The following is a 26011-nucleotide window of genomic DNA, read 5'->3' as shown; positions in this document are numbered from 1 at the left end:
CACAGCAATTGCTTTTCTTTGCCCGCATCCAGTTTTATAAACTCCCCAAACAACACAACAGACTGCTTTATTTATTTATTTATTTTTCCTGCGGCAGCCAGCTGCCTCGTGGAATAGCTGAGAAAGGTCGAGTGATGGTGGAATTTTACCACCAGGTCCGCAGAGACCACTCAGTTAGGAACCAGAGCCTACGCAGGAAAGTAATTAAACGTCATGTCACTGTTACGGGGCTCAGGGAACCCAGAGGAGGTTTCTCTCATTGCACACATTTTTTAGTGATATGTTTCCACGTTATGTGGGAGAAAGGACTCACAAAGGCCTTGAATTAAGGCAAATAAAGTATGGAGTGACCAGAGAATAAAAACAACAGGATCAACCTAGGGCACAAGCTTCCTCCGTCATCCGTGACTGGACGTTAAAATCATAGGCTCATCTTACTGGACTAGACTTGAATTTGGTCCAGATTAAGAGCCATCTCTTCCTCTGGCGCTGCTGTAGATTTCACGTGTCTCCTAGTTGTAGGACATTTGACATATGAATCCAAGGAACTCTATTAAAAAATTGATCCTAAAACTTTGAATTGGAATTCAGGGAAATTCATCTTCATTTTAAAAACCAAATTAACAGAATTCTAGAGCTGGGAAGAACCTTAGAAACTAGGGAATCCATTCCATTATTTTGTGTATGAGAACAACAAAGGCCCTCAGACACTAAGCATTTTGTTGACGATCGCCTGGCCTTCATCTTCAGTATCAAGGGCATTTCTCTGTGATTCTTATCAAAGGGGTGAGCCCACTAATTGGAACTAAAGTGTCGTTTGAAAAAGTGCTTTGGATTTTCTTGGTCCTTGTTACAGACTGTGTGTGTGTATGTGTGTGTGTGTGTGTGTGTGTGTGTGTGCGCCCTTTCTGCAGTCTTGAGCCACAGCACTAACCCAAGGTGCTACCCAAGGCCTGGAGGGAGTGAGAGCTGGAGGTCACCTCTGTGGTCAGTTCACCTTGACCCCGACTTGGCCGATGAAAGATAACGGAGGCCCAGAGCGGACGTGGGTGTCTCACCCTATTTCTGCTCTTCTGATGCCCTTGCAGGACTTTTTCTGGGACACCAGGCTTCTTGCAAACCGGGTCACGCCTACAAGTTAGGAAGTATCCCTCCACAGTCAGTAAGAGCAAATTTACTTAGGAAACATCCTAAATATAGTAAAGGTTTGCAGTATAGTAAAGGTACCGTGGAGTCTTTAGGACTTAAGGTTGGGGGATTTGGGACACTCCGTTCTGTTGCCTTCAGAAAAGAGTAGTACATTTCCATTTTATTTCTCTCTTTCTTTTTCCAAACTCCAGCATATAAATAACGACCATATCCATGGAGAAAAGAAGGAGTTCGTGTGTCGGTGGCTTGATTGCTCGAGAGAACAGAAACCCTTCAAAGCCCAGTACATGTTGGTAGTGCACATGCGCAGGCACACAGGGGAGAAGCCTCACAAATGCACTGTGAGTACCGAACGGGCGGGGGCCAGCTGTCCCCTTAGGGGAGTCTTGCACCTGTGGGTCCTTCCTTGTACTCCAAGGGCCGTGCGAGCTGATGAGTGGTGGGAGAAGAGGGTTGGAGTGCTGTTTGTGATAAACTCCCGGGGTTTTGAGAGGGGTTTCCAAAACGGGGGGGGGGGGGGGAGGTGAGAAATGGAGAAAGGATGCAGAAAGGATGCTGACAGCTTTGGGGGATGCTGGAAGGAATTGATCTAGACCCGCCCCGTCCAACCTGGTGGCCATGAGACACACGGGCATTTGAGATGTGACTAGAGCAACCACAGAACTGATTTTTAAATTTTAACTTAACTTAAAATTTTAAATTTAAATAGCCCCACATGGCTAACAGCAACTGGGTCAGACAGCCCAGCTCTGCAGAGTGGCAGGCAGGCAGGTGGCAGTGGGGACGTGTCATCCGGCACTGGGAGTGAGCACCGGGCCACTGGGCCTGCCCCAGCACCAGTGCCTGTCACACCAGAGCCTTGGGGAGCACAGGGAGGGGCCAGTTTCGACTTGAAAAACTTAGGTTGACTTTTTACAACTAATAACCCTTACGGCTTTAGAGTTTTTCCTCGCCCTCCTCGTCTGTCCCCATGGCCCAGTACAGACCTAGAGGAGCGGGTTGGGATTCCTGCGAGGCTAAGGCTTCTTTCACTAAGGTGCCTGCCAGGCAAGGCTCAGCCCTGGTACTTTACATCTTAAAGGCCCTTTACAAACAGGATCAAATTCCGTGCCTTTGTAGGCACACAAAGCCATATTAATGAACTTTGTGCTGAATCTGAAATCAGTGGGAATTCAAGGAGATCCCTGAGCAGATAATGAAACCCATTGTCCACATTGAGTGGCCTATTAAAAAAAAAAAAAAGTCCAGGATTTTTACTTAGCCCTGAAAACGCTTTCTCTCGAACGGCCCTGAGCCCCATCTGAATCCCAATAAAGGCAGAGTTTAGTGGACTTTTGTTCATTGGTTTTGAAAACCTGCCAACCCTCCAAACGTCCCCGTCTTTTTTTTTTTTAAATTAATTAATTTATTTATTTTTGGCTGCATTGGGTCTTCGTTGCTGCGCATGGGCTTTCTCTAGTTGCGGCGAGCGGGGGCTACTCTTCTTTGCAGTGCGTGGGCTTCTCATTGCGGTGGCTTCTCGTTGCGGAGCACGGGCTCTAGGTGCATGGGCTTCAGTAGTTGTGGCACGCGGGCTCAGTAGTTGTGGCTCGAGGGCTCTAGAGCGCAGGCTCAGTAGTTGTGGCACATGGGCTTAGTTGCTCCACGGCATGTGGGATCTTCCCGGACCAGGGCTCGAACCCGTGTCCCCTACATTGGCAAGCGGACTCTTAACCACTGCGCCACCAGGGAAGTCCCCCAAACGTCCCCGTCTTTCATCCACGCGGAGCGAGTGGGATACATCAGCCCCATTGTGTGGGATCATCCAGATTTACCTGTTTTCTCCTCAGTTTGAAGGTTGCACAAAGGCCTACTCGAGACTCGAAAACTTGAAAACACACTTGAGATCTCACACTGGAGAGAAACCGTACGTCTGTGAGCACGAAGGTTGCAACAAGGCTTTCTCGAATGCCTCTGATCGCGCCAAGCACCAGAACAGGACACATTCCAACGAGGTAAGGCCCCTCCAGGAGACACGTGTTGGGTCCAGAGCTTGTGGTGGAAATAAAAAATCCTCTGGGGAATGTACTTGGAAACGCAAACCTGTTCCGTTGTATTTGCCTCTGGCCACTCCCAGCACGAGTGGGTCCTAATGCTGCAGGTGAAGGCTCGGGGCCCCAAAGGTAGGGCTGAAACCTGGGCTCGGATGGGAGAGATGTGCAGGGTGAAGGGGGAACGAGTTTCACGTTGTTCAGTACTGCCACCTACTGGTCAGACAGCAGGAGCATTTAACTTGGAATTCCATCCGCTCGCTCTGCCTGGAAGAGCAAGAATGCATTCAAAGGACGACCCTGTAAGCACCAAGGAGAGATTCAGAAGCGAGGTGTTGACAGCCGACAGCTTACTGCTAAGACAGCCACTTTTATTTGCTTTCTCTAGGTGGTATCTTCAAAGGCGCTTATATCAAAAAAGACTTTTGCAGAGTAACCCACCTTGGCTAAATAGGATTTCCAGACATTCTGAATTCCAAAGGATCTTGGAAGCTAGAAACCCAGAATGGTTTCTAGTCAGTTATTTAAGATAATATATTGAGTAAAGCTTCATGATCGTAGGTGGTTCCTATTGTGTTGTTGTTATTTTTAGGTATTTATCCCCCCAAATTTCAGAGAAGCATAAGAATGAACAAAAATGATTTCCAATTCATTTTGTTTACATTTTAATGCACGTCTGCCTGCAGACCTCCAATTTCTCCTTGAAGATCTAGCTTAGATTCTTCCTCCTCTGTGAAGTCTTCTCTTGAATGTACCCAGAGATTAACACAAAGGCTCCCTACATTTGTGGTAGAAATAGGCTAGCTACCCAGAATTTGTTCACATGAGCTGTAGTTCTGCCCCACAAAGTAGGTCATCAGTTTGCTTGAAATTGTGTGAGAGAAGGAGCATTTTGACCTTGGCCTGACTCTCGTCTGACCCCACGAGGTGCCAATCAGGCCCATTCTTGATCTTCCAGATGGAGAGCTGGGAGAGGGAATTTGGTAAAAGTGGACCACTCAGCTCACTGGCCATTGGCTTGAAGGTGGCAGAGATGGTCCTCACCAAGTTTCCTTTCAGCCGAACTGACAGAGCAAAAACAACTCTAAGAGGATTAGCCACACTCTAAAAAAAGCACGCTCACACATAAACTCACACACATGAGTTCACTTATACAGACCCTTTCTGAATGGTTCATAGTAGAATAAGGAAGCCTGAGTCCTTTAGGATCTCTTATTATTGATCCACTGTTTGCAGATGTTTTAGAGGAGATGCCACATCTCCATCTTTTACGTCAAAAATGCTTTACAATGTGCGATAGTTGCGGTGTAATCCACTGTACTTGTTTTGTACCAACTTCTAGGGGGTCTAGAATAGGCAGATCCATAGAGACAGAAAGTAGATTGGTAGTTGCCAGAGGCTGGGCGAGGGGGAATAGGGGTGACTGCTAATACGTGCAGGGTTTCTTCTCGGGATGATGAAAATATTTTGGAATTTGATACTGGGGACGATTGTACAAGATTGTGAATGTACTAAATGCCACTGAATTGTGCAGCTTAAAAGGGTTATTTTTATGGGAAGTGAATTAAATCTCAATTTAAAATGTTTTAGGGGATTTGATTAACTTAACTTAGAACTTAATTAATATGTTTACATTTCATGTATTTAAGTACAATTATGACTAGAAACTTAGAGGGCATTCATTCCTATAGATTCTCTCGTGTTATTGTGGATCAGTTTGGACACTGGGTATGTTAGGACTTTAGCAGTGCATACATATAAACATACTTACTGAGCTTTTTATCTTTTTATGGACTTCAAATGTGTGCCCGTGTCTTCTTTGTTTTAATTAAGTGCATTATATTTAAACATGAATCCTTCTGTGCAATAAAAAGTGCAATGTTGTATAGAGTTCAATATCCATCATGAGATTAAAACATACCTTGGTCAACAATATCTTTCACCAAGGTTGAGCAATTTACCTATAAAATAAATTATTAACATTGGCCATAAACACATAAATATAATTTTATTCACAAACACGTAAATCATTTTTCCTCTGTTCCACATAGAGAAAGCCCTCGTCCTGGCGTATGAATGATGGACGGTTTCAGATACACCAAAATTAAGTGTATCCAGGAAATCCAGACTTGCATCATCAAGCAACTGTAGACAAATCTAGATGTCTTCTTTCATTTCTTTGCTTTCTTATTTGTATCTTCGTTCTTTCACTGAACAAATATTGATAGCTAGTTACCTGCCGAGCACTTTGCTATTCTAGATGAGGCAAACAGGGTAGAATAGGACAGGAAGGGAGCAATACCCATTCGGGTAATCTAGGTCTCCTCCCCGCCCCCATGGCTGCCCTGCCCATTTAGGGTCACTGAACCATGGCAGTGGCCTCTGACTGGGCTACCTACTCCAGAACATGGAGCTCCCGTTCCTCCCAAAACCAGACGAAGCCAGTTTCCTGGAGCTCTGATTCGGTTGTATCTTCCTCTCCAGAAAGTTCCAGTGGCTCCGTTTTTCCTATAGGAAATGTTTAGACTCCTTAGGCTTGTATTTGCTCTCACTGGACCCAAGCCTTCCCTTTCACCATTCCCTTGACCTCTCACAATGGTGACCATGAATGGAACCTTCCAGATAGCCATGCCTGCATGCCTGAAGTGGTCCTGCTGCTGGACCTTTGCTCTGGATACTTTTTTTTTTCGCATCCTCTTGCCCTCATTTTTATCCTTCAGCATCTTGTTTGTCTTTCAGGACCCAACTACGACGCCTCTTCCTAATCAAAGCTCTGTTTATTGAGCACTTATTATGTGCCCCACATCACATTGTGGTAAGCACCGCCTGTACGTGGTCTGATTGAGCCCATACCCTGACCCCATGAGCTGGGCATTATACCCAGATACAGAAACTAAATTGATGCCTCCCATGATCATCCCAATGCAAAAATGATTCCCCTCTGTCCACATCCTTCTCTAGCATCCACACTTTGTACTGTAGGTAATTCATGCTGTCTTATTTTTCCTACCATAGTTTATACCCCTTGAGATTTTATCCTGTCTTATAAAACTTTGTGCTCAGAGTCTTGCCTATAGTAGGGGCCATTAAATGTTTACCAAAAATTTTATTTGGATACATTCTACACAGTCAAGTAGAATAAGTATCCCCACTTTCACAAAGTACCTTTCAGTTCAGGGAGTCAAGAAGGCAATGATAGTACCAAAAGTTAAGTATCCAGGACGGGAAATACGGGTAACTCAGAATCCTGACAACATTTATCTTTACCTACAATTAGATTGCATTTCAGTCATTCATCACAACAGAATTTGGGGGCCAAGATACGTAACTTAGTTAATGTGTTTTCTTGTGAAGTTAAGTTTCCTGACCCTGTGTTCTTGGAGTTTTTTTGTAGGTGGCTGTTGTATATGTCCACATGCAAGGGCACATGGGCACACATGTACTTGTATGTTCTGTTGGTCCTGGAAATGCAGGAGCTGATGAACATTAGCAGATTCATTCCACCTCTAGCTGTGTTCTCATTTCCAAGCTAACCCGTGATATATACATGCAGATATTTATGGGAAGGGTAGCTCTTCAAACATCCAGCAGTGGCCTGGCTTTGTGTTCCCTCTCCCTACCCCATACATTCCTGTCTATCTGTCACAGCAGCAGAGAGTGAGCAAGCACAGGGCCGAGGTCAGATGCTACACCGTAATAGCACTAATCATCAGAGCCATTCTTCTGTCCCTAATGCATAGAATTTGATGTGCTCATTTCATTATATATATATATATATATGCTGCAAATCACACAAGCTCCTGAATAGAAGTAATTTGTAGTTAATGGGAATCAATTCTACCCAAAAGAATCTCAAATTTGGAGGTGAGGTTTCTCAAGATAATTTCTGGAATCTTTATTTCACTACATTAGGACATTTCATCATTTTAGGTAGCTCTCAGTCTGTCCTTGGGCTTTTAGGGAAAAAGCATCATTCTGTAAGACAGGGAATCTTTTTAATATAACTGTAATGGATGCATTATATTAAGCATGATTTTTATGACTACTGTTTACCTAATAGCTCATATTCTGGTATACACAGAGGTAAATATAGACTCATATAAGTAACCATGAATATATTAGATTTCAAGGAAAGTAAACGAAATCACAGTTCTGATGTTGGTCATGAATACAGTGCCATGAGTTCTGTGATTTGAGTATATTCAGCTATAAGGGTTCATATAATTTTTTATGACTGTGTCTGTAGGCTTGATCACTGGCCCACATAGAAAATAAAAGTAGCATGAAATAATTTCTAGATCTTAGTACTTGCGAGCAGAGCCTCATCCAGGAATCCTCGTCTCCAGGACGACATCCATCTGCCCTCATCGGTTTACGAGTAAGCATTCGTGGACACTCCAACAGGGCTTACGGCTTTGAAGATCAGAAAGGTTCTGGATATTCTGAGCCCTGAACAACCCCCCCCACCCCCGCAGTTGTAATACAACCCAAAGGAAAGTATTTTAGTGATATCTAACCCAGGAGAGGCTGCAGGCAATTATTTTTTTTACTGCGTCAATGTGTAAAGAGCTCATTTTCAAAGGAGGTAGAGTGATATTAGGTCTGAGAACCAGGACATTTGTAAGAAAGGTCTTCACACCAGCTCTCCCCAAAGTGTTCTTCTCATTAAAGGATGGGTGTCTTTTAACCTTCTTCTGTTATCATCAGCAGTATCATCACCACCATCCTCATCATCAAGTTATCTCTTGAGCACCACGTGACACCATGATACTTCTTCCTACTCACAGGATAAATGCTTCCAAGAACATAAGCACAATTTACACGTTCTTCGCTCACCCTGAGCATTCTCTAAAATAATAATGTGTTCAAGCTGGATTCCATTTATTAAACCTTTGCACCATTTAGAGGGTTTTGAACACCTCACAGCCTTGTGATCGTGCTTTGAAAGAATTAAAAATATAATGAGTAGCCACAAAAGACCGTCGGGCGGGGGGAATAATCGCTTTGGTAACAACCTATTCTTTCATCCTTGGGGCATTTGGCAGAAACCGTACGTGTGCAAAATCCCCGGCTGCACCAAGCGCTACACAGACCCCAGCTCCCTCCGGAAACACGTGAAGACCGTGCACGGCCCAGAGGCTCACGTCACCAAGAAGCAGCGTGGGGATGTGCATCCCAGGCCCCCGGCGCCAAGAGATTCCGGCGGCCACTCACAGTCTAGGTCACCCGGCCGGCAGACTCAGGGAGCCCTCGGGGAGCAGAAGGGCCTCAGCAACACTACCTCAAAGCGGGAAGAATGCCTCCAAGTGAAAACGGTCAAGGCGGAGAAGCCCATGGTATGTCACTCGCTTTCCTTCTAGTTTTCCCCAAAGTTCTCCCAGGTCTTTAAAGGGGCCAGGTAGGGCGCTGGGGGCAGGGGCGAGGGGCAGACTTCAGTGCCCCGTTCTCACTGCATCCCACTGTTTGATTTACGGAGGTCAGAGCTCCCTGATCCGGATTGCCTACCCCAGGTTGATCTGCACAGCAGAACTCAGCTCAGAAAAGAGTTCCAGGGTTTCCTAACTGGTTTTTGAAATCGATCTGGAAGCATCCCACCTTGTGGGAGGTAGACAGACACCACGGTGCACATTTTCAGCGGGTCTCTAATGTAGAGACTCATCCATTCATTCCTTCTGTAAACATATTTTCTGACTTCTTTGCCCTGGTGACCCCAAGATAAATAAGCCACGGCCCCTATTCTTTATGGGTCTGTAGTCCAGTGGGATAGGGAGACCAAGAAACAAACACAGCTCAGTGTGATGGGGCTTTAAGACAAGTCTGGGTCAGGGGGTTCGGAGCCGGTGCACTTGAGGACACGTTGGGAAGGCAGAGGGCAGGTGGCCGCCAAGTTCAGCGCTCAGAGAGGGGAAGGACCGCATGCTGGGGAGCAGGACCTGAAGGAGCCAAGCACCGGCCTTGGCGCCCCGGGGGAATGTGCCAGAGTAAAAAGAGGGGGAGGATATAAAGGGAATTTTTTAGGTTTTCTAAGTTTTTAGAAAAGACAACTCCAGTGCCAATCTAGAGATTGGTTGATAGACTTCGAGACCGTATATCTGCAGTGGTGCCTGAACTGAGGAGGTGGAAAGCAAGGGAGGGATTTGAAAGATGTCATCAGCAAAAATCATATGGTTTGATGACAAATAGGATACATGGATTCAGCTACTGTTGCAGCTTCTTTCAAACTTCACTTGGTGATTTGGCCTTATGCATGGGCCAGAATAAACTATCTAAAATTTTTCCAAAGACAACGAGAAAAATGAAGAGAGTAGCGATCAGAGGAGATTTAGCACATTTGCATTTGGCATATGTATAATGCAGTCAGCTCTGCGCTTTGGGCTCTAGTCTGTCAATCTCGGGATATGGAAGAAACGTACTAGATAGAAGTCACAGGCTTAGACTTCCAGATGCATGGAAATGACCAGACAGGCAGATTTCTACTCAGTTCAAGGAAGCATTTGCTTAAAATTAGAGAAGTCCAAGAATTGGATGGACATCCTATGAATTCCTAAGTTATGCCACCACGTGGCAGTATGTATGGGCGGGAATAAATGCACATACAATTTCAGAATCGATAGAGTGGAATTTAATGACTTAATTGAATTTTAGTGACTTACTGAGTTTGTCTTTAAACTCTTACGAGTCTCAGAAAGTGACCCTAAGTCTAGCCAAAAGTCATGCAAATAAGCTATCCAGATGTATCATTATTTCCCAGTGGGTAGCCGTACTTTGCTTTTAAAAAACACCTTAGTAAGAAGTTTATATACGTGTTATGACTGATCACTATACTTTTAAATTAATCAGTTCGTAAACTGTGTTTTATATACTTTTTTTGGGGGGGGGGGAGCATTTATCAATTTCCTAAAATAAAGTCCACCTATATAATAATTGTGCAAAAGATTCAACCGTTTATCCTCAAGTGTTTAATGAAACAAGGAAAGTGAATTTGTGGTCTCCTAGATTATGTCATTGAAAGACAATGATTTATGTTTTTAGGACATCCTAGGAACCCAGAATCCCTTGTACTTTTAATGTACATCCGTAGCAAAAAAAATTGTTTTTAAAAAGAAAGAAAAGAAAAGAAAACTTATCTCTTCTCCAAACACCCATTCTTTAAAAAGAAAATTGGTAGAAATAAAAATTTACAGTGAGTTTGCTCAGTGACATCTGAGGTTCTCCAAGATGTGAAATATTTTATAAAATAATTAAATCATAGAAACAAAGGGCTGGAAAGAGTTCACAGAGACTGAGACTAGGCCCCTCATATTACAGGTGTGGAAACGGAGGCTCAGTGAGGGTAATAAATTAATCAAATTTCCATGGGGGACTATTTTATGAATATGTACACACACGTGTAAATATAAGTAGGTATCTTCATAGGCATTTACTAAGGCACAGGAGATTTACATTTCTAATATTCTTTCTTCAAAAACTTGTCTTTGATTTGCTCATCATGCTATAAATTAAATTCTTTCTTCTTTTTTTCTTATTACTCCAACTTCTCTTCTGTGTAATGCTCCTAAATGTCTTGTTCTCACTTCCTAAGGACAGTGGGTAATAAGGTGAGGGAATTTTGGCTTCTCTGCTCTCTGTTTTGTTTTCATTTTAACATTTAACTTTTATTTGTTTCACTTTTCTTTCGTCTTTGTCCTTTGTGATATTTTTAGTAGTGGACATTACTCAGATATGTTTCCAACATAGAAGTGATGTGTTTTGAACATTCAGCATGTGGAAATGTGGAGTTAGATGTTGAAATTCATCATTCTATTTGTCTAGGTTTTCATAATAAATCACACTGGGACCGACCAAGCAGATGTTCTCAAAGACTATTTAATTGTCATATTGACTAGTGTAAATTTATTCTTGGACCGGACGTGCACCACCGTCTTAGAGCAAGATCTGAATACACTTGTTGTTGGCAATTTAATCTATATTGAAATGTCTGCGCTCCTTTAAGCATTTTCTAATTGTAGGTGCATGTGAGCCTTCTTCCGGGCCCTGTGGAAGTGTGAGCCTGCATGTGTGTGTGTACATACTCACAGATTCACATACACACACACACACACACACACATGCTGATTTGACAATCCAAGCGTAAAAGACATCCAAAGCCCTGGATGATCTAAGTTCTCTGCAAAGGAGCAGGTGATCTGGTCCTTCAGGACACTGCAGAAGCAAAACCTTAAGACAGGCTCCATGCATTCATGATCACATTTGTGTATCTTATTTTTCTCTGCTTGGTTGCCCAGGACACACTTAGTATACCATGCGGTGCTCGCTTAGAAAGTGTTCATTTGCTTGGGTGTATGTACTGTGTTCTCAGAAAAACTGTAACGGGTTCCACGGAAAATGACTGTGTCCAGACCCCTTGCTGGCAGCACTGTGGTCCCACCAGAGACCACAGCCGTCTACACTGGAGTGTGTGTAGTTATCGCTCCCTGCTCTTGGGCTGCTGTCAGGCTTTAGTTTTCAGGTGACAGCGGAGAGGGTGCTACAGAGGAATGGAAGTGAGGCCGGGCTGGGGGTCTAGATCATCACAGTGTTTGCTTTGTGACTTTGGGCAGTCACTGAACTTCTCTGAGCATCACATTTCTTATCTCTGCATAAAGGATTAGAATGTTTATCCACCAGGGCACCACTGGAATTTTAGAGGGGCCAGTTCCAGGTTGTGTGGACCGCTCAATGCAGGCCATTCTATAGAGGGCTCCCAAATGTGGAGACAGTGTCTTTTCAGTCCCCATGGCCAGGGGCCCGTGGAGGGGGGGGTGGTCCTTTCCCTGAGAACCAGTGGACCAGATTAAGTTCCCATCGAGTTGCAGAATTGGCTTACCCAGTCCACTTGGTTGGGGTTAGGGAAACCTGGCCCAATTCTCCTAGTGCAATGCAATTCTCCTGGCTATAGCAGAAGCTAAGTGATTGAAGTTTTCCCTCTTACAACTGCTTTTACCTACACCCTGCTTGGAGTTCTACAAAGCAAGAAAATGTAGAAGGAAAGTAGAGAGGTTACAAGAGCTTGGGGAACCAGCCTGGAATGGTATAGCGGGGCTGGTTGGAGGGGAGGTAACATGTGCTCTTGGAACATATATTCCGAGGACTAAAGCAATTATAATAACAACTGCTAATGCTCTCCGAGCCAGTTAATTACTGTCATCCAGGTCTTTTTGAACTTTGTGTGTTTTCAGGGCTTTACACCTAATTCCCACAATAATCCCTAGGATAAATAAATTGTGCCCATTTTCTGGATAAGCAAACTGAGGTTTAGAGTGGCTAAGTAATTTGCCCAAAGGATAAAGTCATGGAGGCGGGGTGGGAACCAACAAGGAAGTGTGATGCAGAGTTGGCATTTGGGGCAGGGTTCCATGGCTGACGCATCATATCCGGCACCCCCCGCTGTCCATTCCCTCCACTGCACATATCTGCCTGCTGCGCAGTCACTGAGGCTGAGGGAGGCCACCTCCACTCACGGGAACATAGTTCTTCTCATCCCACCCACTGAGAATCCCGCAGGACTTGATCTGCGTGATCTCTCGTCATCCGCTCCCTGGCCTTCATCATTCGGGTGACGTTTCTGTCCTTTCCTCTTGACCGCACAGACATCTCAGCCAAGCCCTGGTGGTCAGTCTTCATGCAGCAGCCAACAGTCCCCCATCAGCAACTATTCCAACAGTGGGCTCGAGCTTCCTCTAACCGATGGAGGTGGTATGGGCGACCTCAGTGCCATCGACGAAACCCCAATCATGGACTCGACCATTTCCACTGCAACCACAGCCCTCGCTTTGCAAGCCCGGAGGAACCCGGCAGGGACCAAATGGATGGAGCACGTCAAGCTAGAAAGACTCAAACAAGTGAATGGAATGCTTCCGCGACTGCATCCCATTCTACCCCCCAAAGCCCCTGCGGTCTCTCCTCTCATAGGAAACGGTGAGTTCTGGCCAGTCCTCGTGTCCGTGCAGGGTTTTCTGTTCTTTCAAGGGCAGCCGGAGCACTAATCAGACCCGGGCCCTTGGTTTTCCATTTGCTTGTTTGCCCACCAGCCCTAAAATGATGCTGGAACCATAAATATTAGTGTTGCCTTTCTGGAGAGTCCATATTTTAAAAGCAGGCAGTAAGAGGATAATCCTGAAATGAAAAGTAAGACTGTGCATGACTGATATTCTGATGGTGAGATCATACCTCTTAGACCAGGGGAAGGAAATCCCAGCCGCAGTGGCGTCCCGGGTTAGCACCTGTCTCTGGCTTCCATAGTCTGCAGCCAGGACCTAAGCAGCCACTTTGACTGATGGCCCAATTCAGAGAAAGGCAAGCCATCTTTGTCACTGTTGGCCCCCAGTCAGTTTGTGTTTCTGAGATTACACTCGATATCTGCAGCATATCCCAAGGGTGAACCTCCCCCACCCCACCTACTCAGGTGCGCTCCACCCGCATAGGATGTCATGGGGAAGCCCTGAGTTTAGATGTATGCCTTCTGCCCTGGTACTTCCTGTACTTGAGCACTGTATATACTTCCAGGGACCCTTCACTTGGCCCTTACACTGCACCAGTGAAGGAGCTTAACTCATCCAGGGAGTTATTACTGTTTCCTTTCAACCAGGCGTGGGCCATGTACCGCTCCCACCTGCTCTTGTAAATAAAGTTTTATTGGCACCCAGCCTCACCCACCCCTTTACTACTGTCCCCAGGCCCTTTGGTGCTGCAGGGCAGCGATGGGTAACCACGGCCGAGACCGCCCGGCCCCGGAAACCGAAAAGAGTCACTGTTCACCGACACCCGTGTTAAGTCACCCTGAAATGAACCCCTGTCTCCCGGGCTTTCTCCGCAGGCACGCAGCCCAGTACCAGCTGCAGTCTGGGCGGGCCCCCGCCGCTTCTCCCGAACAGAAGCGACCTTTCTGGGGTGGACATCACCATGCTGAACCTGCTCAACCGCAGAGACAGCAGCGCCAGCACCATCAGCTCCGCCTACCTGAGCAGCCGCCGCTCCTCCGGCATCTCGCCCTGCTTCTCCAGCCGCCGCTCCAGCGAGGCGTCCCAGGCCGAGGGGCGCCCCCAGAACGTGAGCGTGGCCGACTCCTACGACCCCATCTCCACCGACGCGTCGCGCAGGTCCAGCGAGGCCAGCCAGGGCGACGGGCTGCCCAGCCTGCTCAGCCTCACGCCCGCCCAGCAGTACCGCCTGAAAGCCAAGTACGCCGCTGCCACGGGCGGTCCGCCGCCCACCCCGCTGCCCAACATGGAGAGGATGAGCCTCAAGACCCGGATGGCCCTGCTGGGCGATGGCAGGGAGCCCGCGGGGACCCTGCCTCCCGTACATCCTCCCCGGAGATGCAGCGACGGCGGGGCCCACGGCTACGGCCGGCGCCCGCTGCTGCCCCAGGATGCGCTGGGCAACGGCGTGAGAAGAGCCAGCGACCCGGTGCGGACGGCCTCCGAGAGCCTCTCGCTGCCCCGGGTGCAGCGATTCAACAGCCTTAACAGCTTCAGCCCTCCGGTGTTGCCTCCATCCCTGGAGAAGCGTAATCTAGTGCTTCAGAACTACACGCGGCCAGACGGGGGCCAGTCCCGACCCTTCCACGCGTCTCCCTGTCCCCCGAGCATTACTGAGAACGTCACCCTGGAGTCCCTGACCATGGACGCCGATGTGAGCCTGAACGATGAGGATCTCCTGCCCGACGACGTGGTGCAGTATTTAAACTCCCAGAACCCAGTCGGGTATGAGCAGCACTTCCCGGGCACCGTCTCTGATGACAGCAAAGTGCCCCACGGTCCCGGCCTGGGGAGCGGGCCCGGCGACTTTGACCCACTTGGGCTGCCCGGCAGCCACGCCAGCCAGCAGTATCGCGGGCTGGAACCGCCCTGCACTGATGCCGGTAAACCCGACCTGCCCATTCAGTGGAACGAAGTCAGCTCAGGCAGCGCCGACCTGTCCTCCTCCAAGCTGAAATGCGGCCCGCGGTCCACAGCGCAGCAGGCCCGCGCCTTCGCGCTGTACAGCCACGTGGGCGTCCACCCACAGAATCCCTTGAGGAGCGGGGCTGGCCCGGCTGGGGGGTATCCGACCCCCGGCGAGCACGGCAGCTCCTTCGGGGGCCCGGAGCACTTGGTGAGCCACGGCGGCGGCGGCGGCGGAGCTGCGGGCACCAACGGGAACGCCTTCCACGAACAGCCCTATAAGGCCCAGCAGTATGGAAACTGCCTGGCCCGGCAGCCCGGCTCCCCCGGCTGGCTCGACGGGGCCTGCGGTGCCGGGATGCAGGCAGCGAAGCTGCAAAGCATCCCCGTGCCAGGCAGCGGGAGCCAGCCGGATTTCGGCCTGTCGGTGGCACCGAACGAGTCAGCCGGCAGCACGGTGAATGGCATGCCCAGCCCAGACCCGGTGGGACAGGGGTACCTGGTGCATCAGCTCCTTAGTGACAGCATGCACCCCCAGGGGGCAGGCCGCCCCGGGCAGCACGTGCTGGGGCACGGCAGCGCTACCTCACACATCCACGTCTATCAAGGGCCAGAAAGCGGCCTGCCAGGGCCTCCCAGCACCGGCATCCAGCTGTCAAGCTTGGCAGCCGTCAGGGGCTACCAGCCGTGTGCCAGCTACGGGGGCGGCCGGCGCCAGGCTGGGCCGAGGGGCGGCCTCGCTCTGCAGCCAGGACAGCTCAGCGACCCAAGTCAGACCTGCAGGGTGAACGGCATCAAGGTGGAGATGCCCGGGCAGCCCCATCAGCTCTATTCGAGTGTGCAGAGTTACTCTGGTCAGTTCTATGACCAAACCATCGGCTTCGGTCAGCCAGACGTGAAAACCGGGTGCTTCTCCGTGTCAGAAGCCAGCTGCCTGCTCCAGGGGGCGAGCGCCGAAAACTCTGAACTACTCTCCCCGGGTGCTAACCAGGTGACGAGCACAGTGGACAGCCTCGACAGCCATGACCTGGAAGGGGTGCAGATTGACTTCGATGCTATCATAGATGACGCGGACCACGCCAGCCTGATGTCAGGAGTCCTGAGCCCAAGCATCATTCAGAACCTCTCTCATAGCTCCTCCCGGCTCACGACGCCACGCGCCGCCCTCCCGTTGCCAGCTCTGTCTCTGAGCACCACCAACATGGCAATCGGGGACATGAGTTCTCTGCTGACCTCCCTCGCGGAAGAAAGCAAATTCCTTGCAGTTATGCAGTAGGCATTAGGGGGAAAAGAAAAAAAAGAAAAAAAAAAAAAGACTGCCAAGAGACCTGAAACTTTAGGAGTTTAAAAGATTAAATTGACCCTTTTTTTTTTTTTTTTTTTTTTGGCTGTTTCGTTTTTGTTTTTTTTTTTAGTTCTGTATATGTTTTAGCAATCTCATCTCACCTAACTGGGATGTGTTTCAAGTATATTCCTTTTATGGAAAAGGACTCTGAAAAACCCTAAAGTATTCTAGGGAGAAACTGTCTTCCATTTCAGTTTTGAATCAGTATTGTTACACTCGAAACACCCTCTTTTTTTAAAAAACTGTAAGCCCGCCCTCCCCCCCCCCTTTTTTTTTTAGTAAACCGGTGTAAATGTGTGGTGTGCACGTTCTTTCTTTTTGGAGAGAGGGCAAAGGAAAGGATTTGACAGGTTTCTCTGTTACTCCAAGGAAATAGGAATTGGTGTGCTTGTGACCAAGGGGTTACACTTCCAGCTTTTTTCCATTTTCCTTTACATACGTTCAACGTTTGTTTTTGTGTTTTGTTTCTTTTGTTTTTTTAATTCCCACACTGGGCACGAGAATCAGAACATGGAGAGTGAGTTTGGGAATCCATGGAGAGTGAGTTTGGGAATCTCTTGTGAGCGTACTGTATCAGAGGTCACAGGTTTTTGAGACGCTCCTCGCCCACAGTTCAGTTCAGAGCACGCTTTAGACAGATACACACAGGTCGAAATTTGGGACTCTTGCACATGAAATGGTGTGCCCACCATTGGGGTTTAAAATTCTTCCTGTCCATACACGAGCTTAGGGTGGGTATGTGTATACGACAGTTCTCAGTTATCAACCTTGCCTCCTCTCTCTCTTTCTGTCCGTGAATGTTCAGTGCTCTTCCAGGGAGATGGGGAAGGGCGCTGGGTGACACTCAGACATGCTATTACTTTCATCTGTTCTGGTAAGAAGGTAGGTGGCTTGCAGATTCAAGCTACTGTGGAGAATTTGTTTGGGGAATATTTGTGGGTTTGCATATTTGTTGATAGTTCCATCTTTTGCCCCGTTTTCATAGATAACTGAGAATTGATGATATCTAGTTCTGAGTATATAGGTACTTAACCCCACAGCTGGCTATGTCATTAACATATGTTAATTCCACTATAGCGAAGGAGTATTTCTATTCTAAGTGCCCTATTTTAGGGGATTTATAAAACTTGGTTGTAAAAGAAAAAAGCTCACAGACAAAGATATTTGGAATAAATCGCTTCAAATATTTTTAGTATTTAAAAGCACTAGGGAAGAAGTTTTGTAGCTGTGTGGATACCTTTTTTTTGCACCCTATCTATTAAGTGATGCATCCATTTAAGAAGTTAAGTGTTCCACGCAGTTTGTCCTTAATGTGGACTTAATCTGGACTTTTGTTTTGGATTAAAGCATTTAAAGATTTTAAAAGTGCAGCTACTCCCCAGGTGCAGTTGCTACACATAAAAGACATACTATGTGTGCACAGAGTACGTGGATTATCCAGCATTTTACTTTTAAAAATATGTAAGCTATGAAAATAAAACATTGACACCTCAGGCTACCTGCTGTATTCTGTCCCCTTGACCCTGGAGTTGGATTTTTCCAAAGTGATTCATGAGTCCATTATGTGGCTTTTTCCCTTTATTCCTGCCATTTAAATTAGTATTAGACAAAATCAAATAAAAGTATTAAATAGAAAGAATATTAGGACCAGCCCATTTTTCTCATGTTTATGTTCTCTCATTTGGACCAAGAATCTCAGTGTGGAAGTAAAATTGCCCTTTGGGACTTTGGCTAAGACAGTTGGTTTGCTTTCAACTAAATGAAAGCAGAGAGATGCCGAGGTTCTCCGGCCATCCACCCCCACCTCCCACCCAGTGCAACACCTTCATTTCAATCAAAGGAAGCATCCACTTCAGAACAGAGTCCAAAATCAAAAGACAAGTAGTGATCTGAACTAGGAGAGTTGAGTCTCTACCACTTTTCAATGGAAAGATCAAGGCATTTTCTGTGTTCTTCAAACAGGTCATGATCTGGTTACAAAATCAGTAATCCATTCCCTGAATCTTGTTTTTTCCATGAATTCAAAATCTCCCGGTCCTGGTCTGAGCCAGCATGCCCTTGTGGCTTAATCCAATCCCTGTCCTCCTTCTCCTCCCTCTGAATCCTTTCCCCACTAGCATTCCTAGATGTGTCCTGCATTTATCAATTGCCATAATTTCCCATGTCACCTTTGCCCTACATGGAAGGATGGACGGAGCCTGGGATGAGCAAGGTTGTCACCTTGTGCCTCTGTTTTTCCTTTGGTTTCTGGTGATTCTCCGGGTTACCCCCTATCTTTTTCTCGTCATACTTTGTTTTCTTTGCTCCCGCCTTCAGATTTGCAGGAGACACTCATGCTTCAGCTCAGTATTTGGCTTCTCTCAGTATGGAAATCTCAGAAGGATGGAGGAAAGGAGAGGCGGAAGAGGAAAGTGTATTTTTCCAATCTGTTAAGATAGTGTAAGGAAGATCTTTTGGGGCCACTTACAAGTGTCCCGTCTGGACATGGATCTCTGTAGACTGGGCATCTCCTGTGATGGAACCCATCCCCAGCCTCCCATCTTCTCTCCACTTCCCTGTCCCTTGCGTTTAGGGAGATAACACCAACTCTCTAGGGTCATGGCTACTTTTTAATGCAGGCTCATACACGGTACCGCTGTTTGGCATCCATGTTAAACATGTTCAATCCATTTTGTTTTCTTTTCTAAAGAACTAATTAGACTGCCCCTGCTCCTCACTCACTGGCTCACCCTCTTGAGCTGCAGAGTTTCGATTCTTGCGATGTATGTGCCTTATTTTATGTTAATGTCGTCGAAGCGAGGGACCAGTTGGTATTGCCCAGTCAGGGCTCAAGGCTGCGTGCTCCCCAGCCGAGAGCACACGATTGTAGCAGAGTCTGAGCTGTCTTGTAACCTGGCTTCCCATGTTGTTTTGAACTGATAGGAGGATGTCCTCTTCTGACAAGTTACCGTTGTGTATCCTGCAAATGTGTAAGATAAAGTACGAGTTCATTGTTTTCACCTTTTTTAGATTTTTAAAAAAATAAAATGTGTAATCCTTTTTTTAAAAGAAACACGTGTAAATACATTTAAGTATTGTAGGCATAGTGTTTGGACGTGGCCGGCCCCGGGCCTTCCTCGGATCAGCCCGCAGCCCGTGCAATGCCCACCCGCGCCCACCTCTAGCCGGGGGCTGCAGCCCCGCCACAGATGGACTCTACTTTTGCTTTCAGAACCACTTAGTCTTTTTATAACAAAGAGAAAGAACAATGTTTCTTACAATGTCAATAAAAAACTCTTTGTACTGAAATTTCTCGTAGGTGGTTTATTTAATTCAGAGTTGAATGGGAAAAGGGCTTTCTTCGGAAAAATCCAGAACCTGTGTTTAGACCCAGGCCCCCTGACCCCCGACACACACACACACACACACACACACACACACACACACACACACACGCAGAGGGAACTTTTGCTCTGAGACCCAGATTCCTCATCCCTAAGATGGAGAATGGGGCAGTACACCCTACTAGTGGTGTGTGAGGAGGGGGACCTGGGAGGCACACCAGTTGTAACCTGGACTGTTTTTCTTAATTTTGTCTCTTTGCCAAACTCTAGGAGGAAAGATGTGAATAGGTTTAATGTCTAACAACTTGTCCCTCTTTTATATATTATCCTCTCATTTCAGAGATACCCTACCACATGTCAAGAGAAAATCTGACATGGTAGAAGCCTACCTTTATGTGGCTTTTAATAACTGACATCAGACAGAAATATAAGCTATTTCTCTCATTTGTCTTTTCTCGTCAGCTTGCGGTAGTTTTCTCCAGATCACTATAAAAGACTCCAGAAGAGTTCCCTTCTTCTTCCTGAGTAGTATCAGGTGTCTTTTGAGCCACCAGCTGAAGGCATTGGTTGTTGCTGGGAAGGACAGGTGGTCCAGGTTGTCAGTATCACAGGGCTACGAAGATGGGTGCAGCCCTCACGCACAGGTGCACACACATGCACAGGTGCGTTAGCACTGTCTCAGGGAACCTCCTGTCCCGTGGGTGGTGAATGTTTCTCTCCTTGTCCTATAGCAGAGATTGTCCAGTCATAGGGATGTTTCATGCTTTTCTCATTCACAAAGGAGAATTTCCTCCCATAAATCCAAAATTCTTTGCTTTCATAACTAGATCCTTCACATAAGGTGTCCAAATGCGTTCAGAAAAAAATAGGAACTTATGCCGTCTTAGGAATAAATTGTCAGCTTACAAAGAAGCGTACGAGATGACAAGTTAAAATAAAATAAATAAGACAAATGAGGCTAATAGAAGGAAAAAGTAGGAAATGGGGCACTCCCAGGAATGAGGCGTATGACAGACTCCTGTAAGTTCATGTGAGCAGAATGCAGGTACCACTCACAGCTTTGTTTAAAAGATGCCTCCTGCAAAGGAGATGTGAAGGAGGCAGAGTCAGGTAAAATGGCAAAGCTACAATCCATCTGGTATTTCATAAAGATTTATATTAAGGAATTTTGGTTCAAAGATGTTATGTGTTACCCAGAAAAGAATATGACAGGAGAATTCTAGTATTAAGATGGAAAATTTTAACCAAGTGCCAAAATGTCTTATTAATCCCTTTTTCCTCCATGGCTTTCTCTTTATTTTCTTGGCAGTTTTCCCCCTTTGGTTTGTTAAAAAAAAAAATTTAGCTGAGTAAATCTGAAGATCTAATTGGCTGTATTAAACTGTTCATGAGTGGAGCAGCATATGCTCTAGGAAGCAGAGAGAGACTCCTAGGTGTGTGCAAAATGGAAGGCTTTTATGGAAAAGAGAGTGGGACAAGAAAGTCATTAACAAGAGAAAAATGAAAGTTCACTGGAGGAAAGTGAGAGTTGGGGTGATGACGGCTCCTTGTTGGCTGAGCTGCATTTCCATCAGCTGCGTTTGTTGATGGTCAGGAAGAAAATCTTCCTTCTTCCTACTGGAGTAGTGAAGTTGTTGTACTTCCTGTTTGGGAGTACAAGGTTGTCTCTTCCTGTGGGGGTCTGTAATTGACATCTTCCTGTTTGGGGTAATTGACAAGGAGTGGTAGTCTTCCCTACTCCAATTTCCTTTGAGGTTCCCCTTTTATTAATTTTCACAGGTTTTGCTTTATAGTATATTCACTATTCCAAATACAACCTGAGCTAATCTCTCCTTTAACGTTAGCTTTCTTAAAATTTCATTTTACCAACATAAACCTGGTTTATGCCTTCTCTACCTAGTTATTCACGCTCTTTACTACTTTTAGGAATAGTAATAGAATCTAGAATAGAATCTGGTTTTAGGCTTTTTTTTTTTCTTTCCATATAGTCTGTGGCCCATACTCACCCAGCAGAGGCGTGGAATCTTAGGTTCTCCAAATTTTCTCACCCTTCCCTGAATCTTCCACTCCCTCCCTTACAGCTTCCAACCTTCCTCAATGCCCAGTGGTAGGTTATGATGGTCTCTGCCTTCAGAGAACTTACAGTTTATCTGGGGATATTAGACAGACAAGAGTTACACATTCCATTCATTCAACAGCGCTGCCTTGATGTCTAATATCCCATTCAGATTCCTTGCTAGGGACCGGAGATGGGAAGATGAATAAAGCAGTGGATCCATAGGCTTGTATCCCAGTGGGAGGGACAGACATGTAACCACAGAATACAACGGCATGCCATAACAAGAAGACATTCAAGGGCAGGTTCAGTGTGGGGCGTTATCCATCTGAGGTGCATATGGCAGGGCTTCTCAACCTCGGTATTGTTGACATTTGGGGCCAGAGGATTCTTTGTGGTGGGGGACTGTCCCATGTACTGTAGGATGTTTAGTGGCATCCCTAGCCAATACGCACTAGATGCCAATACCACCCCTACCCCCAAGTTGTAACATCCAAAAATGTCTCTGGACATAGCTACATGTCCCTTGGAGAGAAAATGATTCCAGATTGAGAAGCTCTGGCTTAGGGAGTGAAAATACAAGGAGACACATACTGTAGGCAGGTGCCCAGAAGAGAGATTTAAGTACCAACCCAGACTTGGGAGCCTGTGGTATACAGGTGAGAGATGAAGCAAAGGGTAAGAGCACCATTAACAGGCACAGGTATTGAACAAGAGGAAGACTGAGAAATGAACCCTAAGGAACACTGGCCCCATGGACCAAGAGGCAGGGAGGGCACAGGTGAGGCGGGCTGGACAGAGCGGGAGAGGGGGGTCGGAAGGCAGGAGAGGCTGCGTGCTCTAGAAACAAGGAGGCATAGATCAGGAGGCCAGTACTGTCAAAAACAACATGTAGGTCCAGGGAAACATGGGCTGAAAAATACCAGTTTTAAGAGTCAGGAGACCCCGGGACACTATGCGGAAACACTTATCAGTGGGGTGGTGAGAACAGAAATGGGCTCACAACAGTTGAGGATCAAATGACACATGACACAAAGGGGAACTTGGTGGCCTCTTTCAAGTAGCCTGTGCCGTGTCATCATCCCAGATGCCATCAGGACCACGACACCTGTTGCTCCATGTTCTCACTAAGAAAGAAAGCAAGCATGCAATTAAGCTGTGACATCATGCTTCCTATCCTCTAAGAGACAGATTACAATTTCAGTGGTGTCGTGGGCACCTCGGAGAGTATGAAATACATTATCTCCAAGGGAAAGAGACCAGAGGGATGGAAAGTTGGATTTTTCTTGTGGTTGTTCCCCTTCCTTTCTTCCATTTTTCCTTTTTCCCTTCTTTCTTTCTTCCCTCCCTTCCTTCCTTCTTTAATGCAAAAGGCTTGACCGTGTTAATCATCCAATAGGAAAGAGGCAGAGGAGAAGAGGTGCTTGATGTTACAGAGAACAAAGCAAGCATCATTGGAACTACCTGGATCGCAGGATGGGTGCTTCTCCAGGGAAACGAGGGAAGGAGTGAAGGATGAGGGCAGGTTTAGACAGAAGCGAGGAATGGGTACAGGAGATCAAGAGGCTGAGGGAATTCAACAGTGACTTGGACCTGTGAAGACACAGAATGGTCTGGCACATGTCAGGAAGGCCGGTGACCTTGAACTGGGCCTTCAGAACGAGTGGAGAGTGAGGAAGGGAGCAGAAGATAGGAGGGAACGGCATGAAGTCACGTGAGGCTCACAAGTTCATACCTGCTGCTGCATCCCTACAGGATCCAGATCGGATTGACTGGGGGACAAGACTCAGGGGGGAGATTATTGTGATCTTTGGGGGGAAAATAACTTCAATACCTTTAGGCAGTGATGGTGGGTGGCATGTGGAAGGGAGGGGGAGGGGAGGTAATGCCCTCGGACTCATACAGGAAGAGCCCAGAGCTGCTGTGCCTTAGGGAAGCAGGAGGGTGGGCAAGCGAGGGCCCCTCACCATTTTCTTCCCATTCCCCAGGAGGTGGGGTCCAGCCCAGCCCTGCAAAGGCAGAGCAAGCCCAAGGGAACGGGAGTGCTGGGGAGAACAGGGCCCAACAGAGCTCTCCATCACTGGCCCTTCACCAAGTAAGCAAGAAACTTTATGTGGTATTTCCAGTTAATAGTGCATAGAGGGTTTTGGTTGTTTTTTTTTTTTTTTTTTAAATTTTTATTTATTTATTTATTTATGGCTGTGTTGGGTCTTCGTTTCTGTGCGAGGGCTTTCTTCTAGTTGTGGCAAGCGGGGGCCACTCTTTGTTTTTTTTAATTTTCGTATTAGGAGACTATTTTAACAAAGTAACAGGCGTGCTTCCCAACTCTTATCTCTGCTTCCCACCTGCCAAAGCAGCTCTGCAGGGCTCAGCTCACACCTCCCTCTTGCTCCTAATTTCCCTTTTGCTGGAGTTTTCCCAGGCCCGGGCTCAGTGAGACGTGTGAGGTGGCCTGGAAAGCTGGCCAACCAAGCTGGAAGGAGCGCTGGCAGTCCCGGAGAGCCGGCCAGCCTCGCCCCAGCACCGGCCCCTTGGGAGAGAGGCCCGCTGCTGCCTGGGTTCGCAGCCACTACCGGGCCGGGGCAGGGAAGCGGGTGGATTGGCTGTGTTCTCTTCCCGAGATGCTTCTGTCTGATCGGGCTTCTTAGTCAAGCTCTAGCTGAAGAAAGATTCCCCAGCCACCCCAATTAGAAGCAGCTAAACCCCTAGCCTGTCCCTGCTTTTAAAAAAGCTCTGGAGTTGGCATGAGTGCTTCTGATGCCAGTGGTAAAGGGATATCACAGGTTGTCTGTGCCTGAACCATTGACATAAAACCCCCCAAAGATGTGTTTGGTAATATTTTTGACCCAGTGCCTCACTGATGTCTACTAATTTCCCTGACTACCAGGGAAATGCTTATGGAGATGCTCATGAAACAGTGGTTTATCTTCTCTGAGATCAGGGGGAGGGGAGGCAGGAGAGAACCCCACAGACTGCTCCTTCTTAGCTGGGCCTGCCTTCGAGCCCCTGCGCTCCTGCAAGGACCCCTAAGGAGATGGGAAAGGGACGGTTTGCCCCTGCGAGCAGCCCTGCGGGCCTCCGGGTCAGTGATCTTCCCCCACAGCTGGGAATCCTCTTGTGCTCAGTCTCAGCCCACGTGATCCGTGCTCAGCAGTTGGACCCTGGCTCCTCCCATTTGGCAGGCGCAGGCCTGCAGCCCTCAGGGCTTGCAAGGGCCAAATGCACTGCAGAGGTGTGATTCATTGAGTTCCCAGAGGAAAGAGAGGCAGCCAGCTGGCAGAGGATTACTGAACAGTCAGTCCAAGGAATTCCGTTGCTGTTTGGATGGAGATGAGCAACTAGCTACCTCACTTCTCTTCCTCCCTCGCGGAGGCGTGGAGATGGAGGCCGGCCAGGGCCTGGGGGGCAGAGGAAAGGAACCAGGCTGCTTCACTGACCACCAAGATAAGGGTCTGTGGCCATGTCCCCAGGGAGTCAAGGCAAGACATCCTTGCATTTTCATTTGCAGATGATTCTGGGCGCCCCCAAATGTGTATCCAAAACACCCCAAGATGCATTGCCCAGAGGTAATTTTTTTAATAAGCATCAAACTTGTTAGGCAAGAAAAATAATATTGGCTAACAAACAAAACAAGCCCGGTGTGTACGTTACAGATCAGTGATTGTCTCGTTTCCCGAATAGGGGATTTCTTCCCCCTACACATCGGCTATCTCAGCCTCTCCGGGTGTCTACCAGTTACAGATCCATTGCACAGTCATCCTTAACCCCGTGACACTTAAGAAACTGGCTGCTCCTTGAACCCAGGCCCCTGGACACCTCCCATTTGATCCACACCCTACACAAATGAAGTCATGAACCATCACGGTAAAGATTTCCCCTGAAGTTCATGCAACAAACCAACCCCGAGGACCCCATCCAAGCTCCCTCCCACTCGAACTTAGCTTCCTGCATCCCTTGAATTGAGGTAACAGGTAACAGGGTGATGTGATCCTTTTTCAACTACCTCTGCCCTACCTGCAGGGCAAACAAACAACACTCTCTCTGAGTCCCAAAGCAGTTGGGAGAAGAACAGAATGTTCCATTGACTTTCAAGACAGAAGGTCAAGGAACAGCCTTTCCTTGGGTTGCCTTGACCCGGGCTGTCTTCACTTGCTGTGCAGTTTTAGACGATTTAGTATCACTTT

At 47.2% G+C, this 26011-nt stretch overlaps 1 protein-coding gene across 1 annotated transcript in view; it reads left to right on the top strand.

Annotated features, from left to right (window-relative positions):
• Positions 1-19716, top strand: part of GLI3 (GLI family zinc finger 3) — a 285389-nt gene extending 265673 nt beyond the window's left edge. Inside the window, exons 11-15 of the mRNA XM_057550336.1 lie at positions 1341-1490; positions 2979-3143; positions 8225-8515; positions 12809-13136; positions 14035-19716. Coding sequence (XP_057406319.1) covers positions 1341-1490; positions 2979-3143; positions 8225-8515; positions 12809-13136; positions 14035-16379 — 3279 coding nt within the window. The 3' untranslated portion in view covers positions 16380-19716. The remainder of the gene's footprint in view (positions 1-1340; positions 1491-2978; positions 3144-8224; positions 8516-12808; positions 13137-14034) is intronic.
• Positions 19717-26011: the final 6295 nt, after the last annotated feature.

The sequence above is a fragment of the Balaenoptera acutorostrata genome, chromosome 7, assembly GCF_949987535.1.
Source record: "Balaenoptera acutorostrata chromosome 7, mBalAcu1.1, whole genome shotgun sequence".
Taxonomy (NCBI): Eukaryota; Metazoa; Chordata; class Mammalia; order Artiodactyla; family Balaenopteridae; genus Balaenoptera; species Balaenoptera acutorostrata.
The sequence above is the reverse complement of the archived record's forward strand: the minus strand, read 5'-3'. Positions and strand labels throughout refer to the sequence as shown.